General features: G+C 41.4%; 1 protein-coding gene across 9 annotated transcripts in view; it reads right to left on the reverse strand.

Moving 5' to 3' along the window:
• Positions 1-12,265: 12,265 nt before the first annotated feature.
• top2b (DNA topoisomerase II beta) overlaps positions 12,266-26,250 on the reverse strand; it is a 202,255-nt gene continuing 188,270 nt past the window's right edge. For 8 of the 9 annotated variants that reach the window (XM_077589955.1, XM_077589960.1, XM_077589959.1 and 5 more), the window contains 4 exons: positions 24,926-25,008; positions 19,213-19,338; positions 16,687-16,772; positions 12,266-12,618 (listed from right to left, as the gene is read on the reverse strand). In XM_077589955.1, the coding sequence (XP_077446081.1) occupies positions 12,478-12,618; positions 16,687-16,772; positions 19,213-19,338; positions 24,926-25,008 (436 nt within the window). In that variant the 3' untranslated portion in view covers positions 12,266-12,477. Of the gene's footprint in view, positions 12,619-16,686; positions 16,773-19,212; positions 19,339-24,925; positions 25,009-26,250 lie in introns of those variants that run through there. The other variant, XM_077589963.1, reaches the window with a different exon arrangement.

Genomic DNA, 26,250 nt, shown 5'->3' on the forward strand with positions numbered 1-26,250 from the left:
CGACGTTCTGCGGGGTGTCCTCTCCTAGAATCTGCTTGTCCTTGAATCCACATCTGGCATGGTCGCCCTCTCCAAAGGAATTCCTTTGTGTCTGGTATCATCTGGACCATCGCCCTCTCCGCGGGGATCCCTTTGTCCCTGATTTCATCTGGACCACTCATCACTTGGGACCACTTATCACCTGGACCACACCTTAAAGCAGAAACTCAAACAAAAGACCTTTTGTTCATTGTGATTGAGTTGAGAACAATAGTTTTAATCCTACTGTGGTACTATATCAAAATGAAACAGCTACCATAAATGAAGGAGTAAAATATGTCATATTCTTCACACTCCAGTTACCCTCTTAAAAAGGGGGACAACCACCCTCATCTGCCTGATTCTTTTCAACCATTATATCATCCCCAATACTCCCCCAAAACCCTTTAAATTATAAAATGATACAATTTAGTATTAAATGTATGCGATACACAAAAAGAGAAGGAAGCTAAGACAATTATTTACTAAGCTATTAAAAGGACATGAAGACATTTTCCAATGGGGTGTGTAGGTGAGGGTGAAGGAGGAGGCAAATGTTAACATAAACGTTAACGCAGTCTATTGCTGAAAGATTATATATATATATATATATATATATATATATATATATATATATATATATATATATATATATATATATATATATATATATTCTGTGACAGTGAAATTTCCCAAATACGGTATGAATAAAGTTATCTAATCTAAAAAATAAAATCTAATTTATTCCATGAAACGCCACCGTCTGTCTCCAAAGGTTTGAATTCAGAGCTGTTCTTCTATCCAGAGAGAATCCTGCCAACAACGCCAGTTTATAGATGCTAGTTTTTTGTGTGCTCTGCAATGAACAGCTAGGCTATGGACAGAAGAAGGTACAAACTTGACTCCAAGACAATAAAATGACACAAACAAAGTCAACTAAATTAGAAAATAAGTAAAAAAGTACAAATTAAAACAGACCGGGCTGAGTTCTTTCCAGGAGTTAAAAAATCCTCTCCGGACAGGCACAGAAAAAAAGTAAAGTATTCCTCGTCCCTCCCAAGTCTCCTTCCTTTGTCTCTGCTAATCCACAACTTTTTTTTTCTCCAACTAAGTGTTAATAAAAGGCCTGTCTGCGGCCAGCCTTCCCCAGACAAGGAGACTAGTCTGGGTCCAAAGGTGTGATCCCCTGCATCTCTTGACAGTCAGAAACAAGGCCACCATTCTTCCCTTCGGGCATCCATACCGAGATAATTGAATTAACTATGTAAAAGACTTGTTTTGTTTACAAAACAAGCAAAGGACTATACATTTTGCAGACGTCATACTAGAAGAAACTAAAAACCTACTTATTTGAAAGCAAATAACGAAAAAACTAAAATATTGACCATGTATTATTTTTTTAATAACAAATGAATAGAATCAATATTGCCAAACTGATTAAGAGCTTGAGTGGTTAGTGCGTCAGCCTGACAGCTCTGGGGTTCTGGTCCTGGTCTAAGTTCTCCCCCAGCCTGTGTCGGTTTACTCCGGGTACTCCAGTTTCCTCCCACATTACAAAGACATGTATGGTAGGCTAATTGGACTCTCTAAATTGCCCCTAGATATGAGTGTGAGCGTGAAAGATTGTCCGTCTCCTCGTACCCTGTGATTGGCTGGCCACTGATCTGGCCCGAAGTCAACTTCAGAACCCCCACGACCCTAGTCGGTTCAGAAAATGAATGAACAATTGAATAATTAATTTAAAGAAAGTTATTCATTTACCTTATTAAAGCTGTTAAATTGTGTTCAATCCATGGCTTCAGTCCATTTTCCAAGCATCACACCCGCATTCTGTTGTCATTCACATCAGGCATTTCCTCTGTATAGTGTTGTGAATTATTTGCTACAAAAATTAATTTAAAGGTTTGTGTCATATTCAAAAGATATTCTCCCGCCAGAATGTAGGGTGTTTTATGCTTGCAGACTAAAGTGATAGCCCCTAATTTGATCATTGTGTCTAGGCAGAATCTTCACAACAATGTGTGTAAAACAGCAGGTAGCTCTGGGTGTTTGGTGTATAATCAATTTAGCTGTGTTCTGGCAATTGTGATGCTTTTACTAATTTGATAATTCCTGGCCTGTCTAGACAGCCTGTTCCTTCAGTTGTAAGAAAGGTATTAAATCTTGAGAATCTTGTACCTCAACAAATGTTTAGGTTGACGCCCACTGAAAGAATTTAAATATTGGAGTCAGATAACACGAGGGTGCATTTTCCCAAATAAACCACTGAAGCTGATACGTGTCTTGAAAAATATTTCAGAGCAAAGAAAAGAACACCAACAATAACTCTAATATGCTGTTTCTGAGTATTGAGTGTTTTAGGCTTAAAAGCACATGGATGTCAAATCCCTTGCTACTCCCCTGGGATGTTTTGAATGGATTTACCGTAATGCTTGGAATGCGCGGGGAAGCTATTTTTATGGTGAACGTCCACTGAGTTGATCACAATAAGTAGCGTGCCGGCAATAAATAAAACCAGTCACTCAAGCGGTCAGGGCCATGCAAAAATTGAATTTAGTGCACAGACAAAACGCACCGACCGATTGGGCGCATCGACCATTTTAGGGAAATTTTTTAGACTTTTAAGTGCTCCCTATAGGGGTGAAAATACGGTACCTTTAGATACGAGACAAATTTTGAGATACGAGCATACAGCTAGATGGCCGACAGGAGAGGCTGCTTATTAGAACAGCATGCGCACTGTCTTTCTCGCTGCAACTCCCTCGTGTAAAGATACATTCAAACAATGGGCGGAGCATTGCGGGAGCTCAGTATCGAGGAGGAGGTGGAAGGTGGGACCGCCTCGCTACAGAGGAAATCAAACACATGTTAGCGAAGTGGCAAGAGTTTTCTGATTTTATGGAAAAGAGGCACCCGAACAAATTGGCAAGTGGTCATGCGTGTTAGGGCTATTCCCAACATCTAAATAATCTTCAAGCAGAGAAGGCATCAAGAACAGATAAGTTTTTACTCCATCGGCCGATCAGGAGGGTAGAATGGCAGGTCGCTTCCAAGATGGCCGCTGCTCGGTTGCCTCTTTGTCTTTGTTCTCGCACCCCTCCCCCTCTGGAGGGGGCGGACGGACAGAGCATACGTCGATCTTGCAGCTTCCCCCTGCCAAATACACCTAGACAGGGCCGGGAGGGTTTTATTGAAGGTAGGCGGAGACAAACTTTAGGTGGGGACAACACAAGGGGAGGTGCTATATACAACGTGATGACAGGCCTTCACCAGTAGGTGTCAGTAAAATTCTATTCTAGTTGCTAAAACTAAAAGGATAAAAGAATACAAGAGAAATACATTCCATATTTCACATTTCCCCCCTGTAGTAACTTGAAAAAAAATCATTAAACATCAATTTGTATCCCTCCCCTCCAGGTTCTAGAATACAAATATCATCAACAGTTACTCTTCACAGGGTATGGAAAATAAAGTCACTTGTCAAGGCAGAGGCGAAAAATGATGTATTCAGTGGTACTCGAGAAAAAATCATCTACGTCCCTCTTAATGAGCGAACCCAATTTTCAAATCAAACAAGTACATTTAGACAGAGGACTCGACATCCTGGCATTCGTTACACTTCGAAAGAGTGCGAGAATCTCCAGTATGGTTTGCCATGTGGTGGTACGGCACTTCACTGTAAGCTACTAGCGTGTGCTGGATTGTGTTTTAAATCATATCTTTCACACAAAAATTCAAAATAGTAGCATAATCTCAAAAATGGGGGTTGCAAATCCAATGAGAATGGAGAATCATGGTTTGGTTGTAAACAACGACCACAGTGATACACCTACGGCTGAATGATCCTGGTCCATGGTGTTGACTAGGGCCTTCATTTCAGCTATGGCACGAGTAATGTACTGGTTTCATCTGGGATGAAGGTGCAGCAGTGTTCTTCCATTATGGCACACACCATCCTTGGCTGTTATCTGATCCAGGACCATCCGGTCCTGCAACTCAATTTCCCTCAGGGGTTTTAAATCATCTGCTATACCCTGTAGGGCCTTGACGGTTTGGTTAATGAACAGTCTCATGCAACAGTTCAATGTCTTTACACGGAGCATAACTTTACCCACTCCAAGTTGGGGAAGTAGTGACAGTATGATTTTCTGGGGGGTGGACCACAACTTATGGTCACCAGGAACATCACTGCCCCAGATTGAATCACATGCTTTGAATTGCACTGATTTTGCACTGATTTTATCTCTTGTCTCTTACTGTTATGTTCACTCCCCTTAAAATGAATGTATCTTCGACCATCTGCACCACTGCAGATTTAAGTGTGACGCCTAGATCCAGTGAATTCAGGATGTCGGGATACCTGTGGAAATGGGTATATGACTACACACAACAACTTTCATTCACACCAGTCAGTTTCTTCTGGAACACCATGAAATTATACCACACATCTTCTTCATAGTAGTTCATTGTTCTTCTCATACCACTTCACTCTTCTCTGTGATAGGAGTATGTCACCATCTTGTTTTCCAGCTCGAGTCTCTGTGGGCGGGCATTCGGACACGCCCAGGGTGCTACTGACAGTGCAGTCACTGTGATGAGGGTGGCAACAGCTTTCATTGTGGCTTCTCTGTAGAGGTGCAAAGTCTATGGGAGCTCTAGGTTAAGTGAGGGGTGCTCGTGGCAGGTGAGTAGACGTCAGATGAGTTTTTCACCGACAAGGTTTTGGCACCATCCAACTTCCAGTCTACTCTGAGTCACCTGTGTCTCGAACTACCTTGACCTGGGATTGGTGAATCCACTTCGACTTTTCAGCAATCTTTGCTGCTGTGGGGTGTGGTTGAGTTGAACCACGAATGGGTCTTCCCATCGTGAAGAGAACCAGGACTTCCTTTTTATGACTCAGATCGTGACCGGACGATTCGCCGAAAGACGTTTTGCCAAAAGGCGTTTGGCCGACGGACAGTTCGCTGAACGGACGTTTCGCCGAAACGCTCGCCCCGCCCCCAGATCGTGTGTGTACAGTTTTTCAACCTCGGCCCGCGGGCCATATACGGCCCGTTATAGATAACATTCATTTAGGAATAACAAGGGCATGTACTGCCCCCCGCTGGACATATTTCTAAATACAAGTACGTACTACACTACAATGTGCTGCCAATTTTTTATATTTTTTATTTTATCCTTGCGTTTAAAGTAGTAGCCATTTGGACACGCAATGTAATTTATCAAAGCTGGGGATTGATGTCTGACACTGAGAAAAAACAACAGTAGAAGACTTATGTGAAATTCTAAGTGCCTTGGACAGACTAGAGGACTAGAGGGCTTAGAGAACAATACCTGAAAATGCCATGGAACACTTTTTTACTTCTAGTTTAATTTTAAATAATTTCCCATTATTTTAGGAAATATATATTCAAAATGATTTGCTGAGAACCTTAATTCAAAGATTAATCTCAACGTTTTCTATGCTGGTGTAAGTTTTCTGTATTTACAATTTCATTACAGTAGTACTTACTGTTACTACTACTTGATTTTCTCTATTTCTTCTGTCACGTACTGTTCTGCGTGATCTCCAAATGGCTACTACTTTAAACGCAAGGATAAAATGGGTTAGGGGTTAGCACATTGTAGTGTAGTACGTACTTGTATTTAGAAATATGTCCAGCGGGGGGCAGTACATGTACACACAATCCGGGGGCGGGGCGAGCGTTTCGGCGAAACGTCCGTTCAGCGAACTGTCCGTCGGCCAAACGTCTTTCGTCGAATCGTCCGAGTACCGACTCGGATCAGGATCCGGTCACCGGGCTTCACCACCTCCTGTAAGGGAGACAAAGGGGATCACGGCATCTTACATGTTCTTTGGACAAGTTTTTCTCCAAACATTTTTACCATCCACTCTGAGTGGATCTGCCTCGCCCTTAGTCTCTTGTCATGGTTCACCTTCCCATAGAGGAAGTTGGAATGGTCTTCCATGAACTATCTCAAAAGGTGTTAATCCCGAGCTAGTTGTTACTATCTTCATATACGTTTTGACCAGTGTTAGGCGTTCTGGCCATGGCTTCTTTATCTCTTCCATGGTTTTCTTAAGCCTTAGTTTTATCGTACCATTCGTTCGCTCTACCATTCCCACGCTCTGTGGATGGTACGAGCAGTGTTTTTTTAGACTTATTCCTAGATGTTTTGCCATGTGTTGTACTATGCTGTTTTCAAAATGAGCTCCATTGTCACTCCAGATGATTCTGGGGATCCCATGTTCTGGGATTGTGTTTACAGATGGCCTTAGCCACCGTTAATGCGTCTGGTGATTTTGCGGGGACTATTTCAGTCCATTTAGAGAATGAGTCAATTAAGACTAAACAGTATTTATACTGGTTGCTTCTGGATAATTCAATAAAATCCATGTGTATAATTTCAAATGGGTAGGTGCCTTTTGGACGTTGGCCTCGTTTGGGCCTGAGGTTACCTTGTACATTATGTCTGCAACAAATTAAACAGTTCCTACAATTTTTTAAAGTAGGTATTTAGACCTCTGGGACATGGAGCACACGCTCTACCATGTCCATTATCCCCCCTGTTAAGACATGGCTCCTTCCATGGCTCAATTTTGGAATAAATTCTTTGGTAGGCACGGTAGGCCTTTAGCTGTGTATAGGCCGTCTGCAGACTGTTCTGCGCCTTCATCCATTCATCTTTTCCTTTCTGTGGTGCAATGTTTTGCATATCAATTAATACCGTTTTTGAGATCGACTCATTTTTTTGTTGTGTATACTGTGCAGTAAGTGTTTGTGGTGCTTTAGCTGCTGTATTCTGCCGTTGCCTTTAGCACAAGCTTAACATTTGGATACAGCTATTTGGTTGGGCTTAATACCCCAATAAACAAAAATCACAACAATCTTACTTATTCCATCACTATAGTTTGTGAAAATCCAAATGCCTTATCAGTCAAAATTAAATATGCCAGCTGGTATTCTATTTTGATCACTGCTTCCTTGTTAAGATCAAGAACCATACTTGTTTTTTTTCCTTTCCTGCAATTACACAAATTAACTAATCATACTAATAAATAGGATAAATACAAAAGGCAAACCAGGCTGCTTTCTTCTCAGGAAAACAGCTTTCCCATTCTCAACAGTTACATTCACATCAATTAATATCCAGAAACAAATGTACACATTTATAATTCTGAATAGAATTGAACCCACTAAAATGTAACCACCCCTTGTTTGTCAGGGTTAATACTTTTAGCCTGACTGTGTCCTTTGGAGCAATTAATACCCATTACTTATAAAATGCATACCAATCAAGTCCCAATTCATTCATTAATGTGTATCGTGTTGCATATTAAACTCAGTTGTTTGAAATTCAAAATACCCCAATCTAGTAGCCTTTTTATCAAATGTAACATTCCATTGTCTTTGGAATTTGTCTATCATCTCCTATAAAACTTTCTTAATCAATATTTTTCAATAGTCAGGCATGAAATTAAAATCTAGTTACATTTCTATCCATTGTAGTTTCTCTTTTCTTTCTGATTGTTTACTTTAACTGTGTGAGAAGGTTTAGTCTCAATTGAAATGCTTTCACCTTTTTTTATATGGAGAAAATAAAACCAATATAAAAAGTTCCCTATGGTTTATGGCATTGCTCCCTGAGCAATAAACTTTGGCATTGCTCCCCAAGCAATAATCTTTCCAATCAATATTGGAGTGCTTGCCATTTCGTCTGATCACGTCAAAAAGTGTATCTTACCTGTCTCCTCAAACCTTTCAACTGAGAGAACCTTCTTACAGTACACAAGGTGGATCCGCATTCCCCTTTCGGCTATTTTCATGTCTGCTGGTTGGTCAGCAACACTTGTACGGACGTTCCCACTTTGGGTTGCTAGTCCTTCTTCTCTATACTTTGGGTTGAGCACCCAGAGTCCTGGGACCACCATTGGTCCAGTCTGTTTCCTGTTGAGAAGCACAGTCTCCTTCTGCTAACCCAAATTCAATGTGTTTCTATAAAGTTTTTCTTTTATGTCGTTAGCCAGATTAGCCTCATCATCCAGTTCCAATCGTGTAGTGTATAATTGCGTTTTGTATGGTCTACTAAATAGGATTTCCATATTTTGTTGTCCGGTTGACTTCGTTATGTAGGCGCAATGATTTCATAACAAAATATGGAACCTTTTGTCAATCCCGTCAATTATTCTGTTAACACAATTTGTATGCCAATATCACTATAAATCAATGGTTCTTTGGAATTCCATATCATGCACTGTCTTTTGTTTTTTCTTCCCGGTGCTCCCAAATTCCCTATTTCGCATAGCAGATTTGTGTACTGCTGCTGCATTTTCATCAAAAATTTCATTGGACTAAATACTTTTCCATAATTTGTCATTGCATCCATGAAAAAAGGCTTATTGGCGATTTCAGAAATTGATTTCAAATTTCTAAATCATTTTTCACCTTGATATCTGATTGATTGATTATATCTTGGTGGTCGGCCAATCAGAAAAACAAAAAGACAAACAACCATTCACGCACACACTCATAATCAGACATCAGTGGTCCGCATTTTTTTATCACCACTGGAGGGCGCCATCCCCTAGTGGGGCACTTCTTGGCAGCTAGTCACTTTTCGCTGTCTCATGGCAATAATCATTCTCAAAGGAAATAGGTCAACATTGTCTGGTTGACATCAATTGTTTGATGCTCATGCAATCCGAAATATTCTAATAGTCATTAATATGACACATGCCAAACCATATTTCACCTGCTCAGGGCAAAACAATGAAATATTTTCCGTGCACTGAAAATATCTCATGCTTATTCCATCCTAGGGAAATCATGCCTATCCTAAATTAATTATTTTATATAAACCTGCCAGGTACAATTTACCTAATAATTTGGATGAATGCCATTTCTGCATTGTTATTTTCATGATTGATAGCATTAATAATTCGGATGATTCTTAATACTCAAGTCTAAATCGCAAATCACTCTCATATTGCTAAAATAGCTATGTGAGGATAGCTAAATTCCGCTCGCTGAATTCCTAATGAATTCCTCATCCGCTCCAAGCCAAAGAGGCGTTTACTCAAGATAAGAGCCATTTTCTGTAGCTCACTGTTACCACAATTAAAATTGAGAGAAAATAACCTTCTACTGGGCATTTCCTAATGATAAATTTCAGTGTCTAATAAAGGACCCATAATTTGTCACCAATATGTCATATTATTGTCAATTTTCTCGGTCTCTCTCTCTCTCCCTCCCCTCCTTGTTTGTGCGAGGAGTTCGGGGGTTGGGCGACCATAGGCTGGGTTTGGGGGATGGGCTTCGTGCTTTAGTTGTCACTTCAGTTGGCCGGCCGCCATCTTTTCCTTTTTTCCTTGGCCCCACGTTGGTCGGCCATCTTTCCTCTTTGTTCTGTCTTCAGTTGGCTGGCCGCCATTTTTTCCTTTGTTCTCTTCTTACATGCGCTCTGCCCCCCATCCCCTTGTTCTTGGGACGTCCTGTCTCAATTTATTACCTCTTACATACTTATTTTATTATCTTATTTATCCGTCTAAGTAGCTTTTTTAGCCGTTTATTCTCTTATTTTGCGCGGCAATTGTCGAGATTTATGAGCGCGTCACAGCGTACTTATATATTTAATCTATTCATATGAAGATTACTTGCATACTTTTATAGTTATTATTCTATTTCTTTTATATATTTTGAGAGCTCTGTTCTTACCCTTGGCACGGTATACTATAATTTTCCCTTTATTTTTAACAATCTTCGAAAATCCTTTCACGGGGGCCTTTTGCCCCCACCCTTCAGGTAAAGCTGCGTCACTAGCCAACCTCTTGGATGCTTAGTGGGTCCAATGAAAAAGTAACTTTCCCAGATATAGACCGACTAAGTTTACATCCGTTGCATACCTTACATATCTATTTTCCTTTTCTGTGACTTACGTACTTTTCAACGGTATGCACACTTATCTCCCACGAATGGTGCATTTTCCTTGACTCTTTCACAAGTAAAAACGGGATTTTTCGCCAGCCTTGCTTTACAAATAAATTCTAACCAGTTCCCTTACCATATTGGTGCTTTCTCTGCTCGGCGGGTTATTCGTAATCTGTTCTCGGGCCGCAGCAGACCAGATCGCCCTCTCTCAAAGCGGGAGTAGCTGACGTCAGGTTTTTGGCTTTATGATCTCCTGTGGCTGGAATCCAGATACGAATCCAGAAATGTTAGAGCTATTCCCAACATCTAAATAATCTTCAAGCAGAGAAGGCATCAAGAACAGATTAGTTTTTACTCCATCGGCCGATCAGGAGGGTAGACTGGCTGGTCACTTCCAAGATGGCCGCTAACCCTTGCCTCTTTGTCTTTGTTTCGCCCCCCTCCCCCTCCGAAGGGGGGGGGGAGGTTATGCGGACGGACAGAGCATACGTCGATCTTGCAGCTTCCCCCTGCCAAATACACCTCCTAAAGAGGGCCGGGACGGTTTTATTGAAGGTAGGCGGAGACAAACTTTAGGCGGGGACAAGACAAAGGAAGGTGCTATATACAAAGTGATGACAGGCCTTGACCAGTAGGTGTCAGTAAAATTCTATTCTAGTTGCTAAAGCAAAAAGGATAAAAGAATACAAGAGAAATACATTCCATATTTCAGTGTGTTATCCTATTGAGGACATTTGTGAGCATCATTTTTGGAATATTTTGAAGGGAAGACACAAGCAAACAACACTCAATAGGTTCCTTTTAAAAACTTCGGCTGAAAGTCAGGGTGGAGGCGGGGCAAAAAGAGCCAAGAAGAAAGGTAAAAAAAAAAAAAAAAAAAATAGAATTAAGTTTAGTTTAAGTTTAGATTAAACTTGTTTTTGAGTGTGTCTGTATCATAATCGGAGTTCATTTAAATTTGTTTATGTTGTGTTACGAGCGTGTTGCTGTGCAAAACATCTCTCTCTCCGTCCCCCTCTCTCTGTCCCTCTCACTCTCCCCTCCACGAAATCCGTCTAATTTTAGAACTATTAAACATCATAACCACTAGTTATTTGTTACTCTGTTAATAGATGGCGAATTAGAACAAATAAAAATGTTTTTCCATTCCAATATCCTGTTTTTGGGTGTTTTTTTTCAGAGGGTGGGAACAAATTAGTAATTTGTATTTAGTTTCTTTCTATGGGAAACGTTGATTTGAGATGCGAGTAAATCGACATACGAGCTGAGTCCCGGAACGCATTAAGCTCGTATCTCAAGGTACCACTGTACCATGTTTTGGGCAGAGTTAGGGTTAGTTTTGTTTTAAATATTTAAAAAGCCGTAATATTTTTTGTTACAGTAAAGAGAGTCCTCTACTAAGATTGCAGAATTAATAAACTATTTGAGACATTTGTATGACACCTCTTTTGGCTAAGTAGGTTGCTTCATATATTATTTACCGTAATTACTCGAATATAACGCACACTCGAAAATAACACGCAGGTAATTTTGGGCCAAAAAAATCTGGAAAAACGCAGTACTCGAATATAGTGCGCACCTAAAATTTCCCGCTGACGAAAATCAGAAATCTTACCTTTTTTTTCTACGTTTCACGATTGTTTTGTTCAAAACCGGATAGATAAATCTTCAGGTACGAGCGTGTCGAGTGTCGTGCAGTTGGTCGAGTTATGCGTTTGAATTTTAGGGCAATAGATGATACACAGAGTGGACAAACATATCATGTAGACATGTTATGTTGCAATACCTTTTAGACTTCCTTGAACATTGACTACATTTCAATTGACAATACCATGTTTTAATTCAAATATCTATTGTCATTCTCAAACAAGAAAAGGAACATACAAATTGAATAAATAAATGATTTGAAGATATGCACAATGGAAAAGACTATCACATGTAACAAGGGAATGTACTGCCCCCCGCTGGACATATTTCTAAATACAAGTACGTACTACACTACAATGTAGTATTCTACTTTCCAGCTTATTAATGCAGGATTGTGATGTTTGTGAGGCTTGACGATCTTTAATATGCGTGTATTTTGAATTCAAAGTTGGAAATTGCACAATGTCCGTGCGTCAAAGTGAGTTTGACAATGCTTTTTTCGATCGAAAATTTGTAATTTATTTTAGTTATTGATTATAACACGCACCCCCAACTATTGGAATTAATTATATAGCAAAAATATGCGTGTTATATTCGAGTAATTACGGTAATTGTTCAGTGTTGAAGAATCCAAAACGAGCAAAGGTGACACATTTCATGGTTTACACTTGTAGAGGTACATTATCCTTTATTAAAAGCTTTTCTATTTACCTAGACGCTGCCATTAACAAATGCATAATTTCAATCAACACTAAAATGTAAAACATTTTAAAACTACACATCAACATTCTAAAACAATAACATTGTATAAAAAAAGATGTATAAAATATGGGGTGTTTAAAGTAATTCCATACAAGGGGTGAATTCTGGCATTGTGGACTCAGTCAAACATGTCATCATGATCGTTGTCTGACTCAGCAAAGTACTTGAAATCTTTCTTTGCACGTCCTGGCCGGAAAGGAGTGTTCATAGTACACTCACTGTTAGTGTCATCATCATCCAATGGAGAATTCTGAGACTTCTGTTCCCAATCAAAGGAAAAACAATATCACTGTAACTACTGCATTAAATAGTAAACAAATACATTTGAGAACATTTACTGAGAAGAGTTCACACATACAAATATTCTGTATGTCACATATAAATTCTATGTTATCAATTGTAATGTTCACATATATATAAAATGCAATATAAACAATTTCACATCATACAAAAATCAATAACAGATGTAGAAATTCTACAAGTTAAAACAGTCTTTCTGTGGTACATTCCCCTTACCATTGCTAATAAAGAAGGTGAATTTTATCTAAAGATTGTCTATAAGAGAGGTCGGGCTGGTTCTGGGAATGCAGAGTTGTTGAGGAAGATGCATATGTGCAGAGTTAACATGTTCATTAAGTAGTCCTAAATTATTTTCACCTACTATTTAATTCTGTATTGATTAATCACACATTGTGTAATTTGTTAATAAAAGCTCATGTATGAAGAAGGACTGGACTGATACCTACAACTTCACTGTTGGGCACATTTCTTCTGGGCGGCATCTTACTGTGTCCATGTCAGTTGTTTTTAACAACACCATTTTTTTAATGTAGAACAGTTTTTCACTTAAAAGCTGACTGTGACACCTGACTTAACAGTTCGGGTTTATTGGTTGAGTTGTAGACTGAATGAGACCAATAAATTAATTATTATTTCATGTTACAGGACCGCCTCATAACATTGAGTCATTACACAGTTTCAGTGTTGATGGCGCACTGCTTTCCCTCTTAATGTTTCTTCAGCTTGGCAGCATTTCTTATAATTGTTGCAAATAAGGTAGGTACCGAACATCTCACAGCCCCAGTCAGCTGCCATAATTATGTAATGTCATGGAAAATGGCCTTTTTAGATTTATTTTCTTACTCTAAACGTTGCTTCTCTCAGGATTAAGTTGAAAATCTGATGTAAGTGAGAGATATGCCTCTTTCTTTACTCTAATCTCTAAAATAATCACCTGCAATTAAGAGGAAATCTTGCAGAAAATGATTAAGGATGCCCTGAAGTCTCTTGGCGCGGAGTGCACATATGGATACCCAGATGTTCATGCATCTGGGTATCCATTTGTACATTTGTACATGGTACATGGGTACATGGTGGTTCTTACAGAAAATCCAATCAAAGTAAATACACCACTTAACTGTGGGAGAAGACAGGTTGAGCTTTGAAAACCAGCTCCTCAAGCAAAGCTGAACAAAGGAGGGTGCTATGTGCTTGCTCAAAGCTCCTGACTTCAACTGGTAAATAATGTGAGGTCATCTATGAGAGGGTTGCAATACTAAAACTTTGGGTTGAGAAGAGGTCTGTCACTGTTGTGGCGTCCTATGGGCTGAACAGCAGTGCAGAACATTCTTGCTGAAGTCCGTGGGATGGGTTCTAGATAACGCCTCAGGCTCCTTTCTTTGGGTGGGGGACTTTTACGCATATGTGGGCAACAACAATGAGAAATTGAGCTAGAAGTGTTCAGCTAATGGACTTCTGTGATAGTCAGTTTTTCTATCAGAAACATGGTGTTCCTGATAGGGAAAACTGGTTAGAGCGCAGCTGTGCACCAATACACCCAAGATCTACATATCAATCAATCTTTGAGTTTGTTGTTGCATCATATCTTCTGGTCTCTTGCAATTGGTTAAAGAAAGGGGAAGAGATAATGACCAATCAAAACCTGGTGGTGAGTTGTAAGGGGAAGAACCACCATTTTAGGCCCTAGCGTATTGTGAGGGCCTGTTAAGAATGTACCTTCTATCAGCAAGTTCTATTGGTACCATTGATCCAGTCTTGGGTCTGACAGTACTAACTCCCACCTCCATCCAGTATACCTTCTACCCGATTCCAAGGGAAGCTTGTGATATTGAGTCCAAGTGAATTCTCTTCTCCTCCTCTATTGTGAATGTAGTCAATTGTTTCTGTGGTTGTAAGGTCTCTGGTAACTGTTGCAGTGGCAATGTTCATCAAACCTTATGCTGGTAAGCTTTAGTAAAGGATACATTAGCCTGAGGAAGGAGTCCTAACTGTTCATTTATTAAGAAGGGGAACCTGGGGGTCTGTTGCAACAACAGGCAGCTGGCAACCCCCATACGCAAGACCCCGCCATTCGGAGACTTCAGGGTGACATCGCCCTTTTCCCTCCGCCTAAGCGACTGCAGCTACTGTGGATCCCGGGCCACTGCAACATATGCGGAAACGACCTGGCTGATGCCCTAGCTAAACTTGGCTCGTTAGATGACCAAACCAATACCCCCCCGGACGCAGCCACAAGACGTGCCATCATCCAACGTGAAGATCGCTCCCCCCCCCCCTCTCCCACCCCCGCCTTTTGCAGACCTACACTACAAAAGTCACAGAGGAAGAACTTGCCCTACCGAAAGGAGACCGCACAGACCTGATTCGTTTCCGCAGTGGACACCACCCCCTGCTCCGCCGTTGGCTCCACCTTGTGGGGAAATCCAACTCGGATCGCTGCCGCCTGTGCGACGAGGAAACAGAGTCGTCTGAACACTTATGGCTCCGCTGCCCGGCCTTAATGACCGAACGCTACCATCGCGGCTTGGGCAACTCCCTGGATGAACTTATCCGTGTTCCAGTGGCAGCTCTAGCGCTGCTGAGGGTAATCCTCAGGCGCCTGAGGTGAAAAAAGAAGAAGAACAACAGGCAGCTCTCACCTCAGCTTCCCGGTTAAGGTCTATTCCTTTATTGGGAGCTGGAGGTTTATTGGAGTTCGCTAAACCAGTGCACATGTTATATCCAGGGCTGTACGTCTGATGTGGTAGCTTGCAGCATGGGGGCCCCACAAGGCACAGTGCTCTCCCCACTCTTCTTCTCCCTCTACACATCGGACTTCAAACATAATACAGACACCTGCCACCTCCAGAAGTTCTCTGACGACACCGCTATTGTTGGACGAGTGACGGACGGGAACGACCTGGAGTACAGGGGAGTCATCACAGCCTTTGTTGACTGGTGTAGGCAAAACCACCTCTACATCAACACCAGCAAGACAAAGGAAATGGTCATCGATTTTCGGAGGAATCCTCAACAGACCACTCAGGTGAACATCCAGGGTACAGACATTGAAATCGTGGAGAATTTTAAGTACCTGAGGGTGTTCACCTCAACAACAGACTAGACTGGTCCACAAACATAGATGCCCTGTACAAAAGGGGCCAGAGCCGCCTCTACCTACTGAGGAGTCTACGGTCCTTTGGAGTGTGCAGGACACTGCTGAGGACTTTCTACGACACTGTGGTGGCATCTACAGTGTTTTATGCAGTGCTCTGTTGGGGATGCGGAAGCACGGAGAGTGACAGGAACAGGCTGAATAAGATGGTCAGGAGGGCCAGCTCTGTTCTGGGCTGTCCTCTGGACTCTGAGGAGGAAGTGGGAGAGCAGAGAATGCTGACCAGGATGATGTCCATCATGGACAGCACCTCCCACCCCCTGCATGAGTCTGTGGAGTCCCTCCGAAGCTCCTTTAGCAATAGACTGCGGCACCCTCATTGCAGGAAGGAGCGCTTCCGCAGATCCTTCCTCCCATCAGCTGTCAGGCTCTTTAACAAAAAAATGGCTGAGTGTTAAGACCTACCGTATGCATGCATGTACATTTATGTGTATATATGTATATATGTGCTAAGCAACACGCTTATTTATTTATATTTATTCATGTATTTATTTATTAACTTACTTATTACCTATCTATTTATGTCTAAAATGCCTTTCCTATTCCTGCATCCTCACCCTCTTGCTACTGTGACAACGAAATTTCCCAAATACGGGATGAATAAAGTTATCCAATCCAATATCGGCTGATTCGGTGGTCTGAATTTTCTTCATTGAACTATGTGAGGTCTGCTAAGAAGGCAAGGTATCTGGAGTGCTCTGGTAAGGGCTGTTCGTTGCCTGTAAGGTAAGTCATACATAATTTTTAGGCACACCCAGACGGTGTTATGCGGACCCAAAGAATTTCATCTTTGCAATTTTGAGATAATGTTCTGTTGGATTCATCAAGTTTTAATTGTATTATTATTTTTATATCAGTTGTTCAGATACTCACCCTGGCTAACAGTTTTGCAGTTTTCTTCACTGGGCTATAGTCATCATCCTCACAGTCAATTCCTACTCTCTTTCTTCCTCCTTTAGCTGTAAACAAACAAACCAAAAAAAGATAATTCAAGACACCAAAATGTCGTGTTTTATGCCCATATAAGCCATACCCTCGATTCTGCTCTAATTGTGATATTCTGAAAATATAGTGAGTTATATGGTTTCACCTTCCTTTGTTTTGAAGTTACACTGTCAAAATTGAATAATTAGTGCCTATTGGAGTGTCCCAGACTGTTGTTAGCGTTCAGTGTTATTTATTTTTTATTTTTTTATATGTGGTCAATAATTAAGAGGGATGAGCACACCAGTAATCATTTTTTTGTCCGAAAAAAGCGGCTTATATATTCTGGCAAAAGATGTGATTTCAACGATTGTTTAAACCAAAAAGACAGACTCTGTAATGGAAACCAGATGCTCTGATTTGGAGACTTCGGACACATGCACACACATTATTTTTCTGTAATGGACACACCTCATCTCATCTCATTTTCTGAATCGCTTTATCCTCATTAGGGTCGTGGGGGGTGCTGGGGCCTATCCCAGCTGATTCCAGGCCAGAGGCGGGGGACACCCTGGATTGGTGGCCAGCCAATCGCAGGGCACAAGGAGACGGACAACAATGCACACTCACACTCATACCTAGGGGCAATTTAGGGAGCCCAATCAGCCTACCATGCATGTTTTTGGAATGTGGGAGGAAACCGGAGTACCCGGAGGAAACCCATGCAACATGCAAACTCGACACAGGTGGACGTGACCTGTATTTGAACCCAAGACCCCAGAGCTGTGAGGCCGACACAAGGACACGCCTATTCTTCCATAATAAAAGGGGACTCAGCGCGCGAGCATTTGGGGAAAAAAAGGAAGACAGTGCAACGTAGGTTTTTTCCCCAACAGAAAGAGTGTTTGCATCATCCTTTCTTATGCTTTTACAAAACGTTAAATTGGCAAACTTAACAGATGGTGTGAATTTAAATTGGAAATTTGGTACTTTTCCAAAATGGTTGCTTAAACAAAACTTTAAGTGACAAATGTTTGGATTTCTGGAGTTTAGGAGGATGTCAGGAGTCCCGGAGTTTGATTACTTGTCCAGAGTAAAAACTCCGGAAATTGCAGAGAAATTGGCAGATCTGATTTCCTTAATGTTATCCTGTGAAAACATAATTTAAAAAATGCAGGAATAAGGTGTATTCACATTTGCGAGATACTGTATGTTTTTTAATTTCATAAAACCCCTGGCATATTGTACTTTGCATAAATGTGTATAATTTATTTATTTATTTTTTGTTAGCATTTCTGTTTTATACATTAATGTAAGTCTGTTTTGAATTTAATTGTTTTGTTTGTTTTTGCCAGGAGGGTACCTTTATCTTCCTTTTTTTCTTCTTTTTATATCAGAGATGGTGAGCCTAAATCAAAAGGTTTATTGTGTACTGTCATGAATTATTTGTGTCATATCTTGAGAATCTGTCTCAACAGATGTCCAAGTTAAGACCCAACAGTATTTGATTTCAAACCAGCCATGTTCCTTTGTAACTGAAACCCACCCACTTATATTCAAATTAACGCCCACTTTGGGCGGAGGTAGTGAAGGCTTTAAAAAAATGGAGTCAGCACGAGAGTCTTGCCTTTTCTCTTGCTAATAAAGAGAATTGGCCATGCAAGCTTCAATAATGTCTTGCCTATATTTTGTCACTTGTCTCACCAAATCTTTCAGAACAAAGAAAATAATATCTTACGGTACATCTCTGTTTGATGTGTTTTTTTCCTGTATCATCCCATTCATGTGAAGAAAATTCAATCAAAATATTTGAGAAAAAAAAGAACTACCATTTTGCTCTTGTTGGTGCAAAGGAGTAATATTTTGAAAGTGTATTTAATTTTTTGCGCCTTTTCACCACTAATCAATGCAAGCTACAATGTTTGCACAAAGGTTTCAAAAAATATTAATAATATTACGAGATAAAGGCTGGAATTTTGTTATGCTGCTGTCAACAAAGAGGAGCTTGCGTTGGTGAGGGAGCCCAATTCGACAGAACAATGAACGAGATAGAGAGAGATGCGACAGAAGTCCTATTTCTCACTGGCAGGGTTAACCAGCCACACAACAAAACAAGTCCACTAAGTAACGTTACAACCCATACAAAAGATATGGATACACTGAAAAAAACTGCGGAAGGATTAAGAACAGAGCAATGAGCAAGGGCGGATTGAGTATTCTCAACACAAACAGGGATTGTGGTCGTTTGTACTTGTTTATGCTCGTCCACACAAAAGAAGCATTTTCTGTAAAGGACACTAGTGACATGAGCCCAATTAAACCCTACCAAATAGTTTGCATACAAATATGTATGTTTTAGTACGGCATAGGTTCTAGTGTGTGTTTTAATAAAGTCAGGTTCGTGGTGTTGTAGGAACTTAAGTCAATCATAGAATGATGGCTCCTTATATTCAAAACCAATAATTTTTTCTTTACCTTTTAGTGCTGCTTTCTTGGATCCAGTGTCAGAATCAGAATCCAAGGTTGATTTATCTGGCTTCTTTGCTTTTGATGTGGCTGCTGTCTTAGGTTTAGGAACTGCGTTAGATGGGTTCTTAGATCCTAGAATTACAATAGACAAACCTTTGTAAACATTTTCTAATGTCAATCTGCCAGCACGGGTGAAGGGCTAGGTCAAAGTTACGGCAATGTCATTTTCAATCTGTCAAATTAAGAAACTGCCCAATAAAACCAGTCACATCGTTAACAGTTAGTAAATTGATGAAAATACTAAATATTTCTTTACTTTAACGAAAATGCTGATTTGCTAAATGCTAAATGTGTAGTTTTTAAATAGGTCAGCAAACAATGAATAACAATTTCATTATAACTGAAAAGACCAATTCCCATGAAAATATTAACCTGATGAAGACAGAAAGCCATGCAACAAAAAAAAAACAATGCCTACTCGGCCAATGTCAATGTTAATTAGTTCAGCTCCAAATGGGACAATTACGGAAGTGCCTTTTCCACCTCTAAGATAACTTTTTCATGACACTTTGCAAATTGTGTTCAATTTGATTTATAAGTCTTTGTTATTTTCTAAGATCCTGATTAAGTTATTAAAGTTTTGGTATGAGCACTATTTCCCTCGTCATCGCCTGCTTCCCTGCGATTGGTTCCTATTCCTCGTATCCTCGCCTCAATGTCTCCCCAAAGACGTAACAGTATTAATTTTGGAGAGGGGCTAGTGCCCCTATATTATTTTAACCTGGACCACCTTAGTTGTCCCCTCTACACAAAAATATTACAGGAATGAATGACATGCTGTTAATAAGATCAAGCGGCAGACAAAGTTCACTGTGGTACCCTGTGTTGTTAATACAGTGGTACCTCGAGATACGATCTTAATGTGTTCCGGGACTGAGGTCGTATGTCGATTTACTCGTATCTCAAATTAACATTTCCCATAAAAATGAAATAAAAACAAATTAATTTGTTCCAACCCTCTGAAAAAACACCCAAAACAGGATATTGGATTGGAAAACATTTAATTTGTTCTAATTCGCCATCAATTAACAGAGTAACAAATAACTATTGGTTATGATGTTTAATAGTACTAAAATTACACGGAGTTCACGCAGGGGAGAGAGAGAGGGACACAGAGAGAGTGAAAGAGACATTTTGCACGGCAGTGCGCTCGTAACATAAGATAAACAAATTTAAATGAACTTGGATTACGATACAGACACACTCAAAAATAAATTTAATCTAACCTTACAAAAAACTAAATTTTAATTGTTTTACATTTTTATACCTTTCTTCTCCCGCGTCGGCTCTATTTGCCCCGCCTCCATCCTGACTTTCAGCTGCAGTTTTTAAAAGGAACCTATCGAGGGTTGTTTGCTTTTGTCTTCCCTTCAAAATATTCCCAAAATGATGCACACAAATGTTCTCACAATAGGATATCGCACGGCCATTTGCCAACAAGAAGTAGTACACTCCTCTCGTATTATCTAGCAAGCTCCGCCATTCTGCACTGACTAACGGGGGAAAAAAACGACTCTTGTATTTTCTCTATATTTGTGCGTGCATTTGGTAATGCCCATTGGTGAACCTATCAGATTGCTTCATAAATCGACCCTCAGACCCTCCTGGCCCGAGCGAGTCAAGTTCGAGTCGAGTTGCAATTAATCAAATTTTCACTCAAACTCCAGTTCTCTTGGAGCTGTGGGATTTCATAAAAAGTGCTATGCCCCTATCCCTGATTGCCAGACCGTCTGTGGCCCTTCAGCGCACGATTGCATTGACTTGTGAACATTGTATGTGAAACCGTCACATTAGGAGAATAAAGCTTGACCGGTGAGAATACAGCTTTAAAAGAAGTGAAGTTTCATACTCAGCCCTAGTGTCAGTCCACTCAAACCATCGCTGCCAAGCATATACCTCTCCAACGTCAGATCTCTTGTAAAAAATGAATGATTTGGAATTAAAGCTCGCTGCTAATCGCTACATTCGTGAATGCTCCATGCTAATAACAATAATAATAATAGTCGGACATAGGCCCTGTCGTCATTATCAACAACAAACAAGCCTGCAGCTAGCAGGGCGCACGCTATTCAGATCAGACAGGACGGTCGACTCAGGGAAAAAAAGAGGTGGTGGGGTGGTGTAACAATAGCACTGTTCTGGATAGACACTGTTGCCCAGACATAGAATTCATGTCGGTGAGATGCAGACCCTTCTTTCTGTCCAAAGAGATAGCTGTTGTTATCATCACTGCTGTCTACACCTCACCGGATGCTACGGTATGTATCACTCTCTCCCTACGAATGGACACAATAAACAATCAGCAGAACGCCTACCCAAGTGCCCCGCACATAATTGTAGGGTATTTTAATCAGGCAAATCTCAAAACTGTTCTGCCAAAATTTTACCAGCACGTGAAATGTCCAACAAGAGAAGATAAAACTCTGGATCATGTTTACTCTAACATCATAGGTGCATACAGAGCCATACCACGCTCACACTTTGGAGAATCAGATCAGGTCTCTTTGTTCTTGGTCCCAGCATACACTCCCTCAGCCGACCAACAGAGCCACAAAGGCGCACCATTATCACATGGCCTGACGACACCCGCCCCTGACTCCAACACTGCTTTGAACAGACACAGAGGGAAACTCTCCACCATGAGGACCTAGGGACCTTCACAGAAACAGTACTGTCTTACATAGAGCACTGCATAGCTACGGTCACTGTGGAGAAGACCATCCAGGTGTACCCAAACCAGAAGTCGTGGATGACCAGCCAGGTTCAATTACTCCTCCGGGCCCGTGATGCAGCCTTCAGAGCCGGCGACAGGGCACTCTACAGTAAAGCTCGCGCCAATCTGAGGAGAGGAATAGAGGCTGCAAAATAGACTACAAGGGGAAGGTAGAAGGGCAACTCGACAACCCCCGAACAATGTGGCAGAGCATACGGTCCCACACCAACTACAAGGGCTGAGCTGCGACTCCTATGGACTCAGATGTGGCACTGGTAGAGGAGTTTAACAACTTTTTTGCCCACTTTGAGTCTCAAGCCCAGCACCCACACAACACCCCAACCTCTAATACATCCCACATCAAGCTCGGGAAAAAGCTTCACCCAGCTCACTGTGGAGGTAAGGGGTGTGAGACGTGTGCTCCGGGCAGTCAACCCCATGAAGGCCACAGGACCGGATGGAATAGCAGGCAAAGTACTTACAGCATGTGTTGACCAAGTAGCAATAGTCTTCAGACATTTTCAACCTGTCACTCAAAACACGTCTCCGTCCTAGCCTGCCTAAAATCGACCACCAACCTCCCAGTCAGTACCCAAGAAGTCACCCGCACACAATCTGGGTGACAGTAGCTCTCACACCAATCATCACAAAGTGTTTTGAAAAATTATTACTGAAACACATCAAATACTGTCTTCCCCTCATTCAGGACCTGTATTAGTTTGCATATTGTCCGAATAGATCCACCAAAGATGCAATAACCACCGCCCTCCACGCTGCACTGAGCCACCTTGAGAAAAGAGGGAGCTATGTCAGAATTCTCTTCATCGACCATAGCTCAACCTTTAACATCATAAATCCGGACATTCTTATCCACAAGTTGACCAACCTGGGGCTCCCACCTTCCACCCGCTCCTGGATTAAGGACTTTCTGGTCAACTGACCATAGTACGTGAAGCTGGGTCGCCACCTCTCATCTGCCCGCACACTTAGCAGCGGCTCGGCCTAAGGCTGAGTGCCGAGTCCACTTCTCTACTCGCCCTACACACACAACTGCAGGCCCACACACCCTGAGAACATCATTGTGAAATTTGCAGATGATACTCCCGTGGTCAGCATTATGACAGAGGGAAATGAGACGGCCTACAGAGATGAGGTCCTTAGACTCAGCGAGTAGTGCGCTCTCAACAACTTACCACTGAATGTCTCCAAAACCAGATAACTTATCCTGGACTTCCGACGCAACAAGTCTGTCTGTCCCCCCTGTATATTTACGGGGAATGTGTGGAGCGAGTGGAGACTTTCAAATTCCTGGGGGTCCATATCTCTGCTGATCTCACTTGGGCGGCAAACATCACACCATCAAGAAGGCGCAGCAGAGGCTACATTTCCTGAGAGTACTCAGGAAGGAGCAACTAAACACCAACCTGCTGGTGACCTTCTAACGGTCAGCCATTGAAAGCATGCTGACCTACGCAGTGTCAGTGTGGCACTCAAGCAGGACAGAAACCGACAGGAAAAGACTGCAGAGGGTGATCAACAGCCCAAAAGATGAAAACAAATTGTCCCCTTCCTGCCCTGTCCACCATCTACAAATCCAGGTGCCTAGGAAGGGCAAATGCAAAAAGTCTCCCCCCTCTTTCTGTGCCTCTCTCTCTCCCCCTTCCGCGAAATGCGTCTAATTTTAGTAATATTAAACACATTTTGGTACTTTTAAACCACTAGTTATTTGTTACTTTGTTAATAGATGGCAAATTAGAAAAAATACAAATGTTTTTCCAATCCAATATACTGTTTTTGGTGTTTTTTCAGAGGGTTGGAACGAATGAATTTGTTTTTAGTTCATTTCTATGGGAAACGTTCATTTGAGTTACAAGTAAATCGACATACGAGCTCAGTAATGTTGTTAAAAAACGAATTAAGCTCATATCTCGAGGTACCACTGTACTTGTTTATTGTGTTGAGGACGAACCACCACCCTGCAGTGCCATATACCATTTTATGGTGTTCTTATTTTATGTACACTGTTACATGACTTTTTATTCAGCTGTATTTTTTTAAAGCTCTATATAAATAACTTCAGTTTTTGTTTTTTTGTTTTTTACCTCCACTGCCAGGTCTAGGAAATCCACAATTTGCATACTATAATTTGAGCAACTCTACATGCAAACTGATGACCACAACTGAGGAGAATTCGAATTTGAGAAAGACCATTTTCTCATAAGAATTGGACTTATCCTGCAAAGTGTTCGAGAACAGTCAAGAGAAATGATTGATTTGTGGATTGATTCCTCTATGGTGTGAAAGATCAAATCATAGTATCTGTCCCCATGAAAAAACATGAGGAATTGTGAACTAATTCCTCAAAACAATCTTCTATCCTCGCTTTAGTGGTTATCTCCTTGATAGTATCTGAGTTGGGAGGTGCTAACTTGTTAACAGAGAAACATAGGTTTAAGATCTTGGATGTACGAAATTTAAAAAAAAAGGAGATTCTGTCGGTATGAATGAGCAATCAGTATGTGCACTGCGATTGGCTGGTTACTAATTTAGGTGTTCCAGTCCTGGGCTTCAGTTCACCATCCACCAGAGTGAGGATAAGTAGTACAAACAATGGCAGAAGTATGCATAATTTTGGGGTAAATGGCTTGTGTCATACAAGTAACTCATGGGGACTCATTTGCACGATGAGAACAGCCACCCGATGGTGCAGTGGTTCTTCCGTCAGCGGTCAGTGTGGGTTCGATTACCACTCCGTGGCAGTGTGATTGTAAGAGAGAGTGGTCTTCTGTCTCTCTGCATGCCCCATGACTGACTGGCGACCAGTCCAGGATGTAGTCTGCCTTTCACCCAAAGACAGCTAGACATCAGCAACCCCTGAAACCCTTTCGAGGATGGGCGGTGTGGAACACAAATGACTGAATGAATGATAACAACATTACCACTCACCACTGTCGTTGCTCTTTTCTGAGAAGAGAGATTTGGATGACGTGATTGTGGTTGTCTCTTTCTTTTTGGCCACAGCCCCAGACCTAAGGTAAAAAAAGGATTAACATATATACCAAATTTGATTACATTGTTTCCGAAAATATTGAATAAAAACTACAGCTGTGAGAATCTGAGAGGGAACACCTGGCAGATTGGGGGCAATTTCATGGGGGGTCGTGACCAATTTGGGGTAGTTTCACATGAGAAAGCTCGTTGTACACTGTGTGACTCTTTCAACATGCCGTAGTCCCCGCCAACAAAAAAAAGAAAATATACAGGTGTAACTCCGAACTGGTCAATTGCAGAGCGGATGAGAGCTTCATTAACCGCTCCATAGTATCGCTCTTCTAGATATCTTCCGCTGGTCCCGCGGCCTATTATACCTCGTCGATTGAGAGGTGTACAGTCTACAACTGAGAAGGTGAATTTCTTGCTGTAATCAATTGATGCGTTGTAGCAGACCGTTGCCAAGTAGACGTCTTGGGAGACCGCCAGCGTGGCAACGGAAACTATCATCATAAAATGGTACGGTAGTAGAAATAGCTAGACTGAGGAGTGCACTTGGGTCCTGGCTCGCCAGATCCTCTTCAGGCCCACCCGGACGCCCTAGGTCACGTGCCAGGTGGCCCGCATGAGGCGGGGGGTACTGTCAGGCCCAGGGCTAGACAGGTAGATGCGCATGTCACCCAATCACAGGTCCAGCATCAGACGGGTTGAGCAACATGAGGTGTGACTCATCACCATCACTGAGCTACTTAAGCCACCTTGAGTTTGACCAAGTTGCTGGATTGTCTCTTTCAGTTCACTGTTAGTACCTTTGCCTCCCTGTGCTTGCTATCTGATTTCCAAATTCTTGTTTTTCCCCAGGACCACGAATCTCGCCTGACAGATCTTGTACCTCTGTCTTGGATTATCTCAGACTCTACAGCTCTCAATTCCCACGCCACGTTCACCAATCCGCCTACGCTGATTCCCTTGTGCCTCCAGTCTGTCTGGGTACATTGCAATAAAGAGAAATCGCGAGGACCAAAGCTGTCTTTGTTCCTGCTTTGGTGCCCTCTGCCCACCATCATAAAATGAATCCAAATTTATAGTGATGGTGCTTTTGTATTAGCTGCACACTGCACATACAACAACAATCAAGCTGTAATTACATTTTATTTTTTTGTAAATGTTCTGATATCGTAATGTGACCAAGGCTTATAAAGGTGCATCGTTTTGTGAGTTTAACTGTATCGTAACATCTCTACAATGTATCGCCTTTATTGTACCTTCAGCTTTTAAGA

This window comes from Stigmatopora argus, chromosome 21, assembly GCF_051989625.1.
Source record: "Stigmatopora argus isolate UIUO_Sarg chromosome 21, RoL_Sarg_1.0, whole genome shotgun sequence".
NCBI lineage: Eukaryota > Metazoa > Chordata > Actinopteri > Syngnathiformes > Syngnathidae > Stigmatopora > Stigmatopora argus.